The sequence below is a fragment of the Nanorana parkeri genome, unplaced genomic scaffold (genome assembly GCF_000935625.1).
Source record: "Nanorana parkeri isolate BGI_ZX_2015 unplaced genomic scaffold, ASM93562v1 scaffold195, whole genome shotgun sequence".
Taxonomy (NCBI): Eukaryota; Metazoa; Chordata; class Amphibia; order Anura; family Dicroglossidae; genus Nanorana; species Nanorana parkeri.
Window position 1 is genome coordinate 1,163,042 of NW_017306463.1, and position 15,506 is coordinate 1,178,547.

Sequence of the window (15,506 nt, forward strand, 5' to 3'; positions counted from 1 at the left end):
TATAAAAAAAAATTAAATGTGCACCAATAGTGAGATTTGTTTATATTTAAATAATCAGTCTGACCTTATTGAACCTTTCTCTTTTTCCATATGATGTCAGAGTTTGTGTTTAGTGTTATATGGGCTTAGGTTTGATTTAAAAATGCAAAACCAGAAACACTTTGCCTGGAAAGGCTGCTTTTGTGCTGTTCAATAAAAGAAAGATAAGCAGCGCCCATTCCTTGCTCCACTCATGATCATGTGGGAAAGTAACAATGAAAGAGGAAATAAAAGCCTCCCCTTATATGGCTGATTCTTGGCAAAGAATCAAAGTCTGTAATAGAAATCAATCACTGACGGAGACATGACAACATTCTGCATTGAAAGAGTGTTTTCGCTTCTCTGGAGTGAATAATTTACAGTTGCTTAAATGTTGCATATTTCTTCACTTCAGGTCATAAAATACACACTGGACCCGGTATGGAAGCCCTTTACTGTGCCCTTACAATCTTTGTGCAATGGAGACATCGAGAAGCCAATAAAGGTGAATGTGTGTTTAATGCTTGACAGTATAAAGAGTATTTGTTGGCTGAATATGACAAAGGCTGCCATTTTATAAGCTAAAACACTGGTTCACAAACCTGCTTTAAAGTTAGCCATATGCCTTGAACCTTCATCAACCATATTAATGATGCTTAAGGAAAATTGTAGGATTGTAGTCCCCAGTCAACCGAGTCAACCGCAGTTTGGTAGGACTGATCTGATTCTAAGATTAAGTCTACTAAGAATAGGTGTGCCACTTATTTGAATATAAGTGTGGACTTTAATTGGATCAGAGACAGGGTTACATTTGTCCTACTGGTAAATTTGGGAGGTGCTGTCTATCACTGTACTAGGAACTAGTGATAATGCTCAGATCCACCTGCTTCTTGTCTTAATAGATCATAGTAATTACTGGTATGTTCCAAAAACGGAGGGAGGGAACAGGTGCACACAAAAAAAAATTATACTGAAATGTATTTGTTCCAAAGCAGAATCAGAATCATTTTTCTTAAAATTTTTCTTTTTTCTCGTAATTTATGTGAGATTGCGAAGACTATGGTGTGTTGTGAGCCTGCATGGCTTGCAGAGTAGTCCAAAATCAGAGAAAAAGAAACAAAAAACTCTTTACAAGTATCTGTGTGGTGAATTGTCAAGTGAGTTTTAGAAGCTACCTACTTTGAATTGTTCATCTGTTGGGATATTTTGGTCAGTTATTGATTAGTTGTTTTTCTTCTTATTTTCTATAAACCTGTGAGTTCTCTCTCTCTTCTCACGTAGTTTAGAAGGCTAATTAAATAAATGTCCCCAACAACTGATGAGTAGAGAGGTATCACCGGGGAGGTAAATCCATCTGTACTGGTGTACCTTTAATTCATTGTTAATATAAAACAGATTACTAGTTAATGCACAAAGTCTGTTTGGAGGCCTGAAACTATGGCACAACCTCTGATGACTGAGCTTTTAAAGTTAGAGGGGGGAATTTATTAAAGGGTTTGCGACTGTTTTCTTACAGTTGCATCTTGTAAAATAATGCTAAAGGAGCGCAAATGATTGTTCCGCATTTGCGTCTTTTTTCCACCACTGCTGCAACACTTAAGTATTTGTGACCAGATGGATTCAATTAGTGACTAGAGGCATAATCCACACACTTATGTCAGATCTGCGACAGTCTTTTGCGCCTGAAATTATACACAGAACAGTCGCATGTTAAGATATCCCCAGGAGGCTGTGTTATCCTGTCAAAAAATTATTTTCACTCCTTCTTTAACCCCTTCCTGAGAAAACAGCTCTACACACCCTTCCCCTTTCTGTCTAATGGCTGGTATGTGAAAGGCAGTGGCATCACAAGGGGGGTGCGGCCCCCGGGTGACACCATTGGAGGGGTCATTTTGGTTTCACCCCCTCTAAAAAGTTGGGCACTCTGTCATGGACCGAGAGCCCGACAGTGTCAGGAGGGAGTAGGGGACCCGGCGAGATACCTCATCCGGCCGGGTGAACGTCCCCTTCTCTCTCTGCCGGCGTCCATCACCAAGATGGCCACCGGCAGGCATCAATTAGATGACCGTGCATGCGCGATGACGCCAGGATGGCCTCAGGATGTCTCTGGTGAAAGGGTTAAAGAGAGTCAGAGGTTATGCTCTGGTAGTTCGGGGTAACCATAAACTGGCATACAGCATGAGGAGATATTGCTGGCATTTGCTTCTTCCTATTGTAAAAGTTGCAGAGTTTGGATAAGGAGCTCACTCATAGATTCATGGCTACAAAGTAGAAGAATCTTCCCTGTTTGCAATGCCTCCCCCATGTCACATATATGTCCATTATGTGTTTCTCCTCCATGTCAGAAATCCTCCTTCTCCGCTCTGCTGCTCATAAATCATCTCTCTGCTGCTTCACACTCTTTCAGAAAACTTTTCTTACTCCCATGTAACCCCCATCTTCCAAACCTTCTCTCTTGTCTCTTCCACCCTCATTAATTTCTTTCTTTGTTGTCCCCCTCCTTCTCCTACCCAATCTCACAAATCTTCTCTCATAAACCACTATCTCTCAGCAGCCGCACTTCTAAAAGCTCTGTGTGACCAAAATGAATAAACATGCGACCTGCTGTTCTACTACACATTCATGAACCCAGATAACACCAGAATAATAATTCAGTAGCACATTGCGGCCAAATTCTGTGTTGCAATAGATATATTGTCACTGAATATATGACTACAATGATAAATTCCCCCCAGAGTATATTGGCAACTAGTTGACATATGACATCTACCAGATGTGCTAACTTTGCCACAGTGAATTCCTGGATACCATTTCAACAGCAATGGACCAATTTTTATACCCTTCAAAATGTTCTGCCACTGTTTATAATTAGGACATCCTATTTAGGCACAAAAGAAACACAATAACCTCAAACTGAACTCATACCCAGTGTTTCTTCCTTCTGTGAACCATGCCTGTAACTCAGTTACTTGGAGTATTGCCTAGACTGAGAGAAACATTTGCGACATCTGCACTTTTTTATGACTGCCCCAATAAAGCTACAAAATGAGATATTTTACGGGACTGTTTCCATACTATGCGTACACAACACTTCCTGGCAGAGAGTTATACATGTGAACTATCCCCAAATATGTTTGTTTCTCATTCTTACAGTCAGTAATTTGTGATGTATTTCCACAGATTACATGCTTTGACTACGACAATGACGGAGGACATGATTTTATAGGAGAATTCCAGACTACAGCACTGAAACTGTGTGAAGCTCGGGATAATCTGACTGTGAGTAGTACCACTTTCTATCAAAAATAGCAAAGGGTAGTGTGTGGAGTGCCGCAAACTATTAGAAACTGCTCATGAAAGGTGAAATCTGATTCGCTAAGGTAGAGCTAACATCACATTTAATTTTTAATGTTTAGAATGACTGAGCCATGTTTGTACAGGCATGGTCCAGGGTCATCTTCTACTTCCTTATTTTGGATGCTGGCTCAGGAAGTGGATATACACTCTAAAGCAACACCCTGCTTTTTAACTGAATTAAGAAAGTATCAGTGAGGGCAGGGGGAGTGTAAATAAGTAAAAAAAATGGAGAATAGACACAATGGAGTTGAAATGTTTGCCCTTTTGTGACTACAATTAATTCCAGGGTCCTTCAACACTGCTGTACGAGGTTGCACTATGCACTTCTTTCTTGTACAAAGGCTGAGAATAGAAATATTACAGCAACCAGCTAAAGTAATCTGCTTTTTACACTGTGTATAAGGTCCCTGAAGCTAAATTATAAGGCTTCAAAAAGAGTTTGTTGTGCAATTTTGTTCAGTTTCAAAGAAGTGTTTGTTTCATCTTACCGTATAAAAAAAAAAAAGGGAAACCTTAGAATATTGCTTCCACTAAATACTGTATGTAGACAATGCTATTACTGATTACTAATGTTCTGTCTGTTATATCAAATATTGTAAATGCAGATGTAGTTCCATTTAAGGAAAACATGGGAAACAAATATATGGGCTGCCCATGCTACACTTTCCTTTTGAAAATTAAAGTTAAATGGCTGTTATACTAAACCCCTCGTTTCTATACTTTAAATCAGGGATCTGGAGCAAGTGTGCAGACAAGGCTCTCCTAGCGCTTACTTTGCTGATCTCCCTACTTGTTCTGGGTCCAGGGCTCATAGGGTATTGAAGGTAGCAGGTCAAGCCAAGCAACCATCATTTTTAAATGGTAGCTCCTCTGTTTCAGGTTTTAGTTGAGGGCAAAGTGACAGTGTCAGCTTGTATATCACCCCTACCATCATTTGACAGTGCTTGGGCCTAGTGGTGGGCTGATGAATACACTGTCACATGGGAGGACGTCACAAACTCCCCCATAGCATCAGATATTTTGCAGAGGCAGGAGTGGCGGGGAACGTTGGCAATGTTAGTATCTGTTGGTCAGTGGAGGCAACCCCTTTACACCAACACTTTGTCTCTAACCTATTGTGAACAGATACTTTACTTTGATTGAGTTTCTATAATAAAGGTGCATCTTTTGTCAGAGTATCTGAGTCTGTATTTTACTATAGCAGCCAATCAGATTCTCCAAATGTTATTATTTAGGGTAGGTTTAAGCTGACCATGGATCATCTGATTCATCAAGAATTGGCCAAAATTTGAGCCATGGGTGGTCCTGCCAGCACCACCTGGCTTAACAATAGTAGATTTAAAATGACAGCATCCTATCAAATACAGGCATCTGCGGTTGCTGTGACTACCTAAATACAAAAGCCGCTGATCCCACACTGGTTGAAATTGCCTAACAGGTGTTAGTTATGTGTTTAGATGAAAGCACTGAGATCTTGAGGAATGCTTAATTAAGTTTTACTTGCTTAGAAGAACGTTGCATACAGTACGTGTATTTAGAATTACATCCTAAAACAGGAAACATATAGATCATAGAGAAGAAAACATATATACAGATATAACTTCCTCTGTATCACAGACAAGTATGCACATAGACAAATTGCATACAGACTAGCTTTGCACCACAGCTCCATCTAGTGCTCAAAAGACATAGTTACAGTCAGCAACACAATCAGTATGCTGTTACATCTCCAACAACAGGAAGTGATTTGAAGCTGACATGTTTATGGTGTTTTTTCTAGCCAAATAAGTATAATAAAGTTGCATGTGTAGAGGATTTTCTTTGTGATATGATTGGCAATACATTTTCTGCTCATTTCAGGTAGAGTTTGAATGTATTAATCCAAAGAAACAAAAGAAAAAAAGAAGCTACAAAAACTCTGGAATAATCATCATTAAATCCTGCAAGGTAGGCCTTACTTGTGACAAGCCTGGATAGTTTGCAATGTCTGAGCATGTTTCACTTTAAAGCGTTAGTTTAAACTAGTTTATGTTATTACTTTTGGTATTTTAATTGTGTTTTGGAGATGTGTTTATGAAACAGTTGATCTGCCGGTGATTTGATGAGCGATTGTCTGTAAAATATACATTTTGTATTAGCATCCCTGGTATCAGGTGCACTACAGTATTACATTAAAGTGTATCTAAACCTAAACTCTTGAAGCATATCTAAACTCGAGAACACAATTGTAATATATAGTAATGCCAATTTGTAGATGCGGTGGCTGCAAGCATTTTCTTTTTACAGACTAAGAACATTTTGAAAACATTCTGTTGATCCTGCTAGAAATGCAGTGTCCTATAACATCCTGTTCACTGAACTGCAATCTTAAACAACGTTATCTGCCTTCCAAGCTGTCAACTGTAAACTACAAAAACTCACCTTTATGTAATTGAGATGAGCAGAGGAGCTATTGTAGTTCAAATCAGGAGACCACCTTAAGGTGATAATGCTGCTTTTCTATTGATACATTACAGCAGTTTTTCTCAATGTTATTTTAGTCATGGCACCCTTTAAAAGTATGCAAAATCTTGAGGCACCCCAATCTACAATGTAAAAAAAATGTAAACAAAATGTGGTCCCTCCAAGATCCATACCAGAACTTTATCCTAGATAGGGGTCCAGTATGGATTTTAATGTAAAAACCCGCAAAAAAAGAAGCTTTGTCCCTTCACATCAGAACTCCCGTTTACATCAGAGCCCCCCTTTCATATCAGAGTTCCCCCTTCACATCAGAAGACTGCCAGCACCATTGGAAGGCATGACACTTTGCAAAAATTTCAAGGCACCCCTAAGGAAGGTAGAAGGCACCCATGGGTGCCATGGCACCCTGGATTAGAAAGGCTGCATTACTGTAAGTGAGGGTTGTCACAGGACACAGGAAGTGTGTTACTGGCAGAATCACCAGGTGAGAATAAGAAAACTAATGCATCTACTACATCTATGGGCTGGTAACATGCAAAATATAGAATTTGGATTTAGATATACTTTAAACCAAGTTCCTGTAATGTCAAAAAGTTGAATGCTGGTTTTTATATGTTTTTTTTTATTTTTTTTATTAAACTATACCGGCAATATGTATCCAAAGACACTTGAATTCTTAGGGTAACAACACATTACGCAGTTAGCTGCAGAGTTGTCACCGTTCTGTAGGTACTTCTGAGTTGGACTACAAGCAGCTGTTTCCATGCCCAGTGCATTGGTACATTTGCTGTAGTCAACACAGTGAAATTGTGATGCTCAACCTCTAGCGGAGCATGCACACATCCACGGGAAATTCCTACAAAAAAGTTTACAGCAGGGATAGGCAACCTCAGCTCTCCAGTCATGCCACAGGCATGACCCTCAGAGGCATGATGACAGCAAGAGTGCCATGGTTGCCTACCCCTGGTCTATATGATGTGCACAGTGCAGGGAGGATAACATGATAAAGTAAGGGGACAAATACACATGTTGTAGTGCAGCGATATTATTGTGCCACACTATGTCACAACAGTGGTATCTAGAACTGCAGTGTGACTTTTCTTTACTAGACTGTTGATGTGTAGTGCTGCTATTTATATTCTTTTAGGCCCATGTCACACTAGCAATCCTGCCACTAGGGAAAATTTGCCAGTGACAAGATCACTAGAAAATACAGGGAGGACGCACACCTGCTTTGTATGTGTCGCTCCCTTTCTGACTTTGGTGGAGAAGCATCGCTTCCTCTCTGGCAGAAATGCTGCAAAATCTGAGTCGCTAGTGAGGTCACTGGTTGCCAGAAGCTGGGCAGGACACCATAGGTGCATTTTATAGTAGCCTCTGCAAGCAGGTGTTTTCCTTCCCTGCTTTCTCCTCCTGCCAGCAACAGGCTCACCAGTGTGTCATGGCCCATATACTTCGTCTCGTAAAAAATGGCTAGAAAAACATGCACGTTTGCTGAAGTGTTTTCAAACACAGGGGCTGGTATCTGAAAAACAAAGCAACTACTTATATGAGAAGTATAAATGTGTCTACAGGAGAAACTGCTTTTGTTTCCCATAGCAGACAATGCAATTCTCCCATTCAGCAGAAACATGAAAGGAATAATCTGATTGGTTGATGTGGGAAACAGAGACTGGTGTCCCTTCACATATGCTCAAACTTCATGTTATTAAAGGCTCAATTCACAAAGCTTTAACACCAGCCAAACATGGTTTTCAGCTACTGTAAGTGACTGTAATTTCCAAATTTCAGTTTTTTTTTTAATAAAGATACTTATTCTGGTGTGAATTGAGTCTTATATCTTACACAGGTTACACTCATAATAGCTAGGGTTTGGTCCGGTCTATCAGTCTCTCATGTGTCTCCTGCAATCTTCTTTGGTTTCCTTTAATTGTCTTTTTTTCTGTAATTGGTCTCTTCCAAGTCCTCCCTGAGGTTTCTCTCACTGCTATTACTATAGACAAGGGTCTGCCAGTGGTGTGTATAGGTTTGTGGTATGGTATCCACGTCTGCTTGAGTACTTACCTAACACTTTTCCCGTGAGAGGCCTCCTTAGTGCACAGCTAGCATTGAAACAATATAGCCATTATATTTTTGTTTCTCAACCTTCTAGTTGGGATGAGGGGCTTCTGTCCAGGATCTTCGCCCTTTGGTAGGGGACCCTTTCTGTCCTGTTTTTTTCTTTTTTTTTATGGTTGTAAACTACTTGAGAGTATACCTTGTTCCTCTGTATGTCGCTGAAATATCTAATAAAATAACTAGGGTTTGTTTGGCATACTCTTTTTGTTTTAAAGGTATCATTGTTTTCTTTTTGTTAGATCACGAGGGATTATACCTTCCTTGACTACATACTAGGGGGATGCCAGTTAATGTTTACAGTAAGTACTGAACACATCTCTTTGTCTGACCATCCTGGCTGTACAAATATACTGGACATTATTGTCATGTATGAAGGGGGCGAAAGAGGTTCATTTACTAAAGAGCGCAGAGTTTTCATTTAGATTAGCAAATAGGGGAAAGCTTTGCTCATTTTGAATACCCAATTATGTGCAAGGGAAATTAACTGAAGTGAATGCAGCTTTACCCTATTTAGTAAGTTAAAAGTGAAAGCAGAACTCCAGCTAAAATATTTTATTTTGAATAGAGAGGGGAAGGGTTAGAACCTCAGATGAGGTATTTGCATATGCTGTGGGAAGAAAGGTTTTTCAACACTTCAAGATTCACTCAATTCCCCAAATTCCATCCCATCTTATCTATCAGCCGTTGTATTCTGACAGCCAACGCCCAAGGCTATCAGAATACTTGAACAGCAACTGCAGCTCATTGGCTGCAGTCACTGTTGTGCCAACAATTTTTCACCTGATTGATTGATTAATTGGCTTTTGTCAAAGTTGGGTAGCACCAGCATGGCCAACAACGGATCAATGTTCGGGCCAGTTCAGCTGGCCAACTTTACAATACATGTTGAAAGCTCTACCAGATTTTTATTGCTGTCTCTGCACCTGGACATGACTTGATGGGAAATCTCTCTAAAGGTGGCCATACACTGTACAACCATCGCAAGACCTTAGTTTTGCGATGGTTGTAAAGTGATTAAAAAAACGTACGATCTGCCCATCTTGGACAGGCAGATCATACTCTCGATCATCGCAAGCCCGCCCCCCTGAGGGTCGGGCTTACGATGACTGTAATGAGGGGCGGGCTTACAATGACTGCAAACGGGCAGTGTGCGCGTGCGCACACTGGCCCGTTCGGCAGTTGTCGAACCAGCAGGCCACTAACTCGGCGAGAATCGTACGATTCCCGGCGGGTTTTCTAGCATGCTGGTTCGACGGAAGACGTGCGACCGTACAGTAGAAACGGTTGCACGCCTTCCATACACTGCACGATTCTTGTACGATCGCGGGATTTCCCGCGATTCTCGTACGAGAATCGTGCAGTGTATGGGCACCTAAACAGGGACAAAATCACCTTTCTAGTAGAATGAAGAAGGTCTAGAACTTATGACCTTATTTTAATATTATTAGTTGTTATTATTATATTGTTAGTGCCTTCCTGTTCAGGTGACACCAGCACCCTAATAGACAAGAAATTAAAGAAAATCTCCAAAATAGGATCACAAATAGTAACCTGAAATAAATCAGGGTTGTTTGTGTGAAATGCTAATATATAAATTGACGCATAAATAAAAAAAATAAAAACTTTTATTTCCTATATAAAACAGAGCCCTTCGACATTTATAAATACAGTATATTGGTTAAAGCCATACATAGATCCATTCCAAAATTATTGATTCAATGATGTACATGCAGTTTAGATGTTAAACATTTCTTTAACAGATTAATTTTACCAACTGAACTGCATTTACATCCTAGAAAAGTGGACTTTGCCCCAAGATGGATGAAAATCTGCATATGCAATAGACTATAGACTATGTGATGAACACAACAATGATTTTGCAGTGGATCCATGTATGACCGTAACATTGTAAATGTCGAAGGCAACCAATCTCATCCAGGGTTTCATGGTACCCTGGGGTACCACAGGAGGTTGCTAGGAGCTCCTTGAACTGCGGCCGACCTACAATTTGATGGTGCCACCTTATTTCACGGGCCAGCACCACTTGTCATAGTCAGCTATAGGACACCAATGATCTTTTTAGCTATCTGTAAGGGTGGATTGCTGACCACCACTGTAAGGCATTCTTTCCACTGGCCGCAAATCTAAGGGACATTTTTCCCAGTGCCCTTCAAGTAATTCGTTTTAGCAGTGGTTCCCCAAGACCTGAAAATGGTTTCTGGGGTAAAAGGTTGGCCAAAGCACTTTGTTTTATATGAGGAAATACAACTTTGAATTTTGTTTATATATGTGTCAGTTTATATATTAGCATGCCACCAATATCCTCTTATTTATTGTTCCTTTTTACGTTTGTATGATTTGCAGTTGGGAACTTCCCCGCTCTATCCAAAGCAAAAACATATATGGAGTTGAGCTTCAAGCAGAACTCCAGGCAAAAGTGTTCTTAACCCTTGAAGAGGGGCTACGCACTGCAAAGGTTAAGTGCTCGTTTTTGTCTAGGTGCTAAAAAAAAAGTTATACTCAACTGAACCCCAGAGCCAGCTGGCTGCTACTCCGGTGCCTGAAGCCTCACTTCTCCTCAGCTGCAGCGATGGTATGTCCCTTGGTATCATCACTTCCTATACACTGTGTATGGAATGTGATAACTCAAGGATCCTAAGATCACTGTGACGGAGGGACAGAGAGGCTCCCGGGACTCCAGCCGGCTCCGAGTATAACTTTTTTTATTAGCACCCAGACAAAAATTAGCACTCCTTCCACTGTGGGGGTAGACCCACTGCAGGGGCTAAGAACTCCTTTGCCTGGAGTTCTGCTTTAAAAGTTTTGTACTCCTTTAGTGAAGTCGGGTAATTCCAGGTCAAGGGAGGTAGACAGTTGCTGTTAGCACAGTAAAAGCTTTGTGTGAAATGCCATTTGGTAGAAATACATGACACAATTTCCCTCTTGGCACTTGTGTACTAAGTATGACAACAGAGCTCTCAAATAATCTTGCCTGGCACTCAACTCTTCTTTATACTTGCTGGAATACTGGCACCTCCGAGCTTATTATAAAGGTGGATCTATGGTAAGGACTAGGTGATGCTTAATCATAAGGGGGGGGGTCATCTTAGTTCCAACATATAACATCATTATACATTTGGGGAGATAAGTGCAAGCAATAAGCAGATATCGCTAGATAATCATTCCCTAGTGGCCTGTGTCATAGAGTGCAGTTATGCTGTATTCGGTTTCTGGCCTGCTAATTTACAGTATTGATCCTCTCTGTATTGTGATTCCCCTAAACCTGCTCATTAACTCCAAAACATTGTGTAATGCTCTTCTCTACAAAATGTGAAATGCCACTGTCCTCTTTGTACATGTGATATGGCTTTTAAAGCCATTTGAAGACTGCTGATGCAGGTGTTTTACTGGTAAATAATATATTTGGGTTGTCACATTTTTAGTGCATGGAGGGCAAATGAGTGTTAGGATTTCTTGCCCTCAATTACAAGATAGGGAAATATAATATTTCAGATAGGTTAGATTACAGATAATAGATACATTATGTTTTACAAAGGTTCTTCAATGTTAACATGTCTTTTGAGACTTAAATAACTTGTACATTAGGCACAATGGCTCTTAAAATGATAATGTACCTCTTGGCAAACAAATACTTCACAATGGGTATATAAATTAATCACTCACTACTTTCTATGCGGGGAAGATTTGTAATGAAAGCATATGTAAAATCTTATATAAGCTTATAAGGGTATCTATGGTCAAAAACTAAAAATACATTTGTACTTCTAAATTGAATTTCAATAAGTTCTATCACACGCCTAATAACCATATCCATCTAGACGTTTGTAAACATACTTATTTAAGATGCCCATAGGATCTAAGATGCCCATAGGATCTACTTCCTCAATGTACTGACACAATTTCACTCAGCCCTGTGAATATGCACTGCCTTGTGTTACAACTCACAGCCTGCTTCCTGAATTATAACTCAACCTATAAACAATGTAACATTATCATTGCTTGTTGGAAACAATGCACGGTGGAATATGTAGTCTTGAGAAATCAAGATTGCATCACATCAAGCAGCAGGGAAAGAGATGCAAAGCACACTGGGAGTTGTTACCTAGCAATGCCTATGGATGGCATACCTGGTCACAAGGGGACGTTTTCCACATTCTGTGGTAAATATGTGACCAGGATTTTCCAGCCCTGCATTAATTACACAGTAACTTATCTCTCATGATAAAGTATCATTTAAGTTCACCATGATGTCATCTGTGTCCTTGCTCTGCATTCTCACGCCGAGCACCTTTTACCTCCCCATGGCTACTTATTTGTCAGCCTGCCCTTGTGTTATCACAGCAAAATTAAAGAGTATTCTTTATCAGTTCACAACATATTCATATTTCATAAATCACATGTGCTGACAGTGCCCCAGGATAGTAACTTTGTGATACATAACCACAGTACAATACCCTTGAAGACAGCAACGTGGCATACCAGTACACTGATCAATGTTAAATATATTTACTTTGGGTAAATGTTTTACCAAAGAGAGTTGGTTAGAATGTACTGTTATTGCTGTATATCATGTATTAAAAACTGTATTTTTAATAATAGACAGACCCCTCAAAGGATTGCCAAGTATATTCCCATACCGCCTTCACCAGACTATCATCATTATTATAAAAAGCCCTATTATGTACCAGTATGACTTTAAAATATGTTAATAGCTTGGTTTTACAATACATATGAAAAGCTAGCAATAGAAAAGCTGAAAGAAATGTATAAGGATTTTACTATGTATATTTATATAAAAATGGCAAATCACAAATACATAAGATAACCAAAAGTAGTAAATTGTTGCCGTTATTTTTGTGCAATAAAAACATGAAATGCAGCTACAGCTACTGACGATTGTACTTGCATGTCCCCTGGCATTCCATTTCCAGTTCAGTAGTGCAGGGAAACCGGTTTCACAGAGATATGTAGTTATGAATTGAGCCAAAACATTCTTTGCCCTCAAGCCAACCCGTTTTAAAAATGGTGATAGTCAATAATCTAATTATTAGATTCTATTCCAACAGCAACTTTATTTTAATTATTCAAAGATCCAGTGCCATACCCTCATCATCCGAAGGGGTGGGGCTACCTTGGTTAAGAGCCCCTGGTTTATATTAAAGCCCCACTCTGGTCAGGGACCCCTCTTAAAACAAACACTAAATCCCACCCCCCTCTATTTGCTGCATTGAGTCTAAAATCCCACCTTACTGACATAAATTCATGGTCATGTGGCATGCCAGGTGCCAAATCATATGTCTTCTGGATTGTAGAATGGGAGGTTTGTTCTTTAGGTGCCCATACACTGCACGATTCTCGTACGAGAATCGCAGGAAATCCCGCGATCATACGAGAATCGTGCAGTATGAATGAAGACGTGCGACCGTTTCTACTGTACGGTCGCACGTCTTTTGTCTAAGGAGCACGCTAGAAAACCAGCCGAAAATCTTACGATTTTCGGCTGGTTCGAACGGTGCTTAGGAGACAAATGCCGAACGGGCCAGTGTGCGCACACTGCCCGTTCAGCATTGCGATCATCGGAAGCCCGCCCCTCAGGGGGGCGGGCTTCTGATGATCACAAGTACGATCTGCCTGTCCAAGATGGGCAAATCGTACGTTTTTTTATTACTTTACAACCATCGCAAGACTAAGGTCTTGCGATGGTTGTAAAGTGTATGGCAACCTTTAGACTGTCCACGTCGCTACCTGGTTGACATACAGACTTTCCACAGTAGCCTGTGCTAATTCGCAATCACCACTCCCAGGACTGGCACCGGCGAGAATCACATGAAGGTGGACTTAGATGAGTCAAAAACAGCATTGAAAGCCCTTTTTGTGCTTCAAGTGTCTATAGGTGTGCTTGAAGTGTCTATAAGTGCAAATATAACATAATTGTATAAGGAAGACTTATTTAAAATGCATTGATGTGCTGACACCTGTTTATATCAACCACTTTTTCTTGCTAATAAAATCTATCCTGACAGTTACCTCTTCCTGGTTTGAAATGACAACACTATGCATAGGCAGTTCTTGCTGTATCAGCGTTGTCACTTCTGCATACTCTCTTGTGTTCCCATTCTAATGCATGCCATGCCTGTGCACAGTGTGCTCTGTCTGTCCCTTACTGCACATGTCACAAGCTGTTGATTGACAATGGCTCCTGCAGGGGGCCTCACTATCAAATAGGCACGCAGCAATCTGGCGGCTATTTTTGAAAGTAACACAGCCATAGGATTCCAAGTGTCTACATGCTATTAAAATACTATGCCTGTTACCCCAAAATGTTTACATTTGGCTAAATAATATTCACGCATGACATGCTGTGGCTTAGTCCTCCCTGGTCCTGCATAGCACATAGTGGTCATGTTATTGCTTGATAAATAGGGAAAGAAAAGGTAATGTCTTCATTCTTTACATGGGAATGTTTCCTTATTGTGTGCCATAGGTATATATATATATATATAAATAATATATATACTATATTACCAAAAGTATTGGGACACCCCTCCAAATCATTGGATTCAGGTGTTCTGTGAAATTTCCTTGCTGCTAAATATTCCGCGGTCAACTGTTAGTGGTAGGCCACGCAACATGACAGAGCGGGGTCAGCGTATGCTGAAGCGCATAGTGCGCAGAAGTGCCCAACTGAGCAGAGTCAATAGCTACAGACCTCCAAACTTCATGTGGCCTTCAGATTGGCACAACAACAGTGCGTAGAGAGCTTCATGGAATGGGTTTCCATGGCCGAGCAGCTGCATTCAAACCTTACATCACCAAGTGCAATGCAAAGCGTCTGATGCAGTGGTGTAAAGCACGCTGCCACTGGACTCTAGAGAAGTGGAGACGTCTTCTCTGGAGTGACGAATCACGCTTCTCTGTCTGGCAATCCGATGGACGTGTCTGGCGGTTGCCAGGAGAACGGTACTTGCCTGACTGCATTGTGCCAAGTGTAAAGTTTGGTGGAGGGGGTATTATGGTGTGGGGATGTTTTCAGGGGTTGGGCTTGGCCCCTTAGTTCCAGTGAAGGGAACTCATAAGGCATCAGCATACCAAGACATTTTGGACAATTTCATGCTCCCAACTTTGTGGGAACAGTTTGGGGATGGCCCCTTCCTGTTCCAACATGACTGCGCACTAGTGCACAAAGCAAGGTCCATAAAGACATGGATGAGGGAGTTTGGGGTGGAGGAACTTTACTGACCTGCACAGAGTCCTGACCTCAACCCAGTAGAACACCTTTGGGAGGAATTAGAGCGGAGAGTGCGAGCACAGCTTTCTTGTCCAACATCAGTACCTGACCTCACAAATGCGCTTCTGGAAGAATGGTCAAACATTCCCATAGACACACTCCTAAACCTTGTGGACAGCCTTCCCTGAAAAGTTGAAGCTGTTATGGGGGGTGGGCCAACTCAATATTGAACCCTACGGACTTAGACTGGGATACCATTAAAGTTAATGTGCGTGTAAAGGCAGGCGTCCCAATACTTTTA

General features: G+C 40.8%; 1 protein-coding gene across 1 annotated transcript in view; it reads left to right on the forward strand.

Annotated features, from left to right (window-relative positions):
- The window catches only part of CPNE2 (copine 2), a 65,737-nt gene that overhangs the window by 24,998 nt on the left and 25,233 nt on the right, over positions 1–15,506 (forward strand). Inside the window, exons 6-9 of the mRNA XM_018555392.1 lie at positions 434–523; positions 3,199–3,297; positions 5,236–5,322; positions 8,196–8,255. Of these exons, the coding sequence (XP_018410894.1) occupies positions 434–523; positions 3,199–3,297; positions 5,236–5,322; positions 8,196–8,255 (336 nt within the window). The remainder of the gene's footprint in view (positions 1–433; positions 524–3,198; positions 3,298–5,235; positions 5,323–8,195; positions 8,256–15,506) is intronic.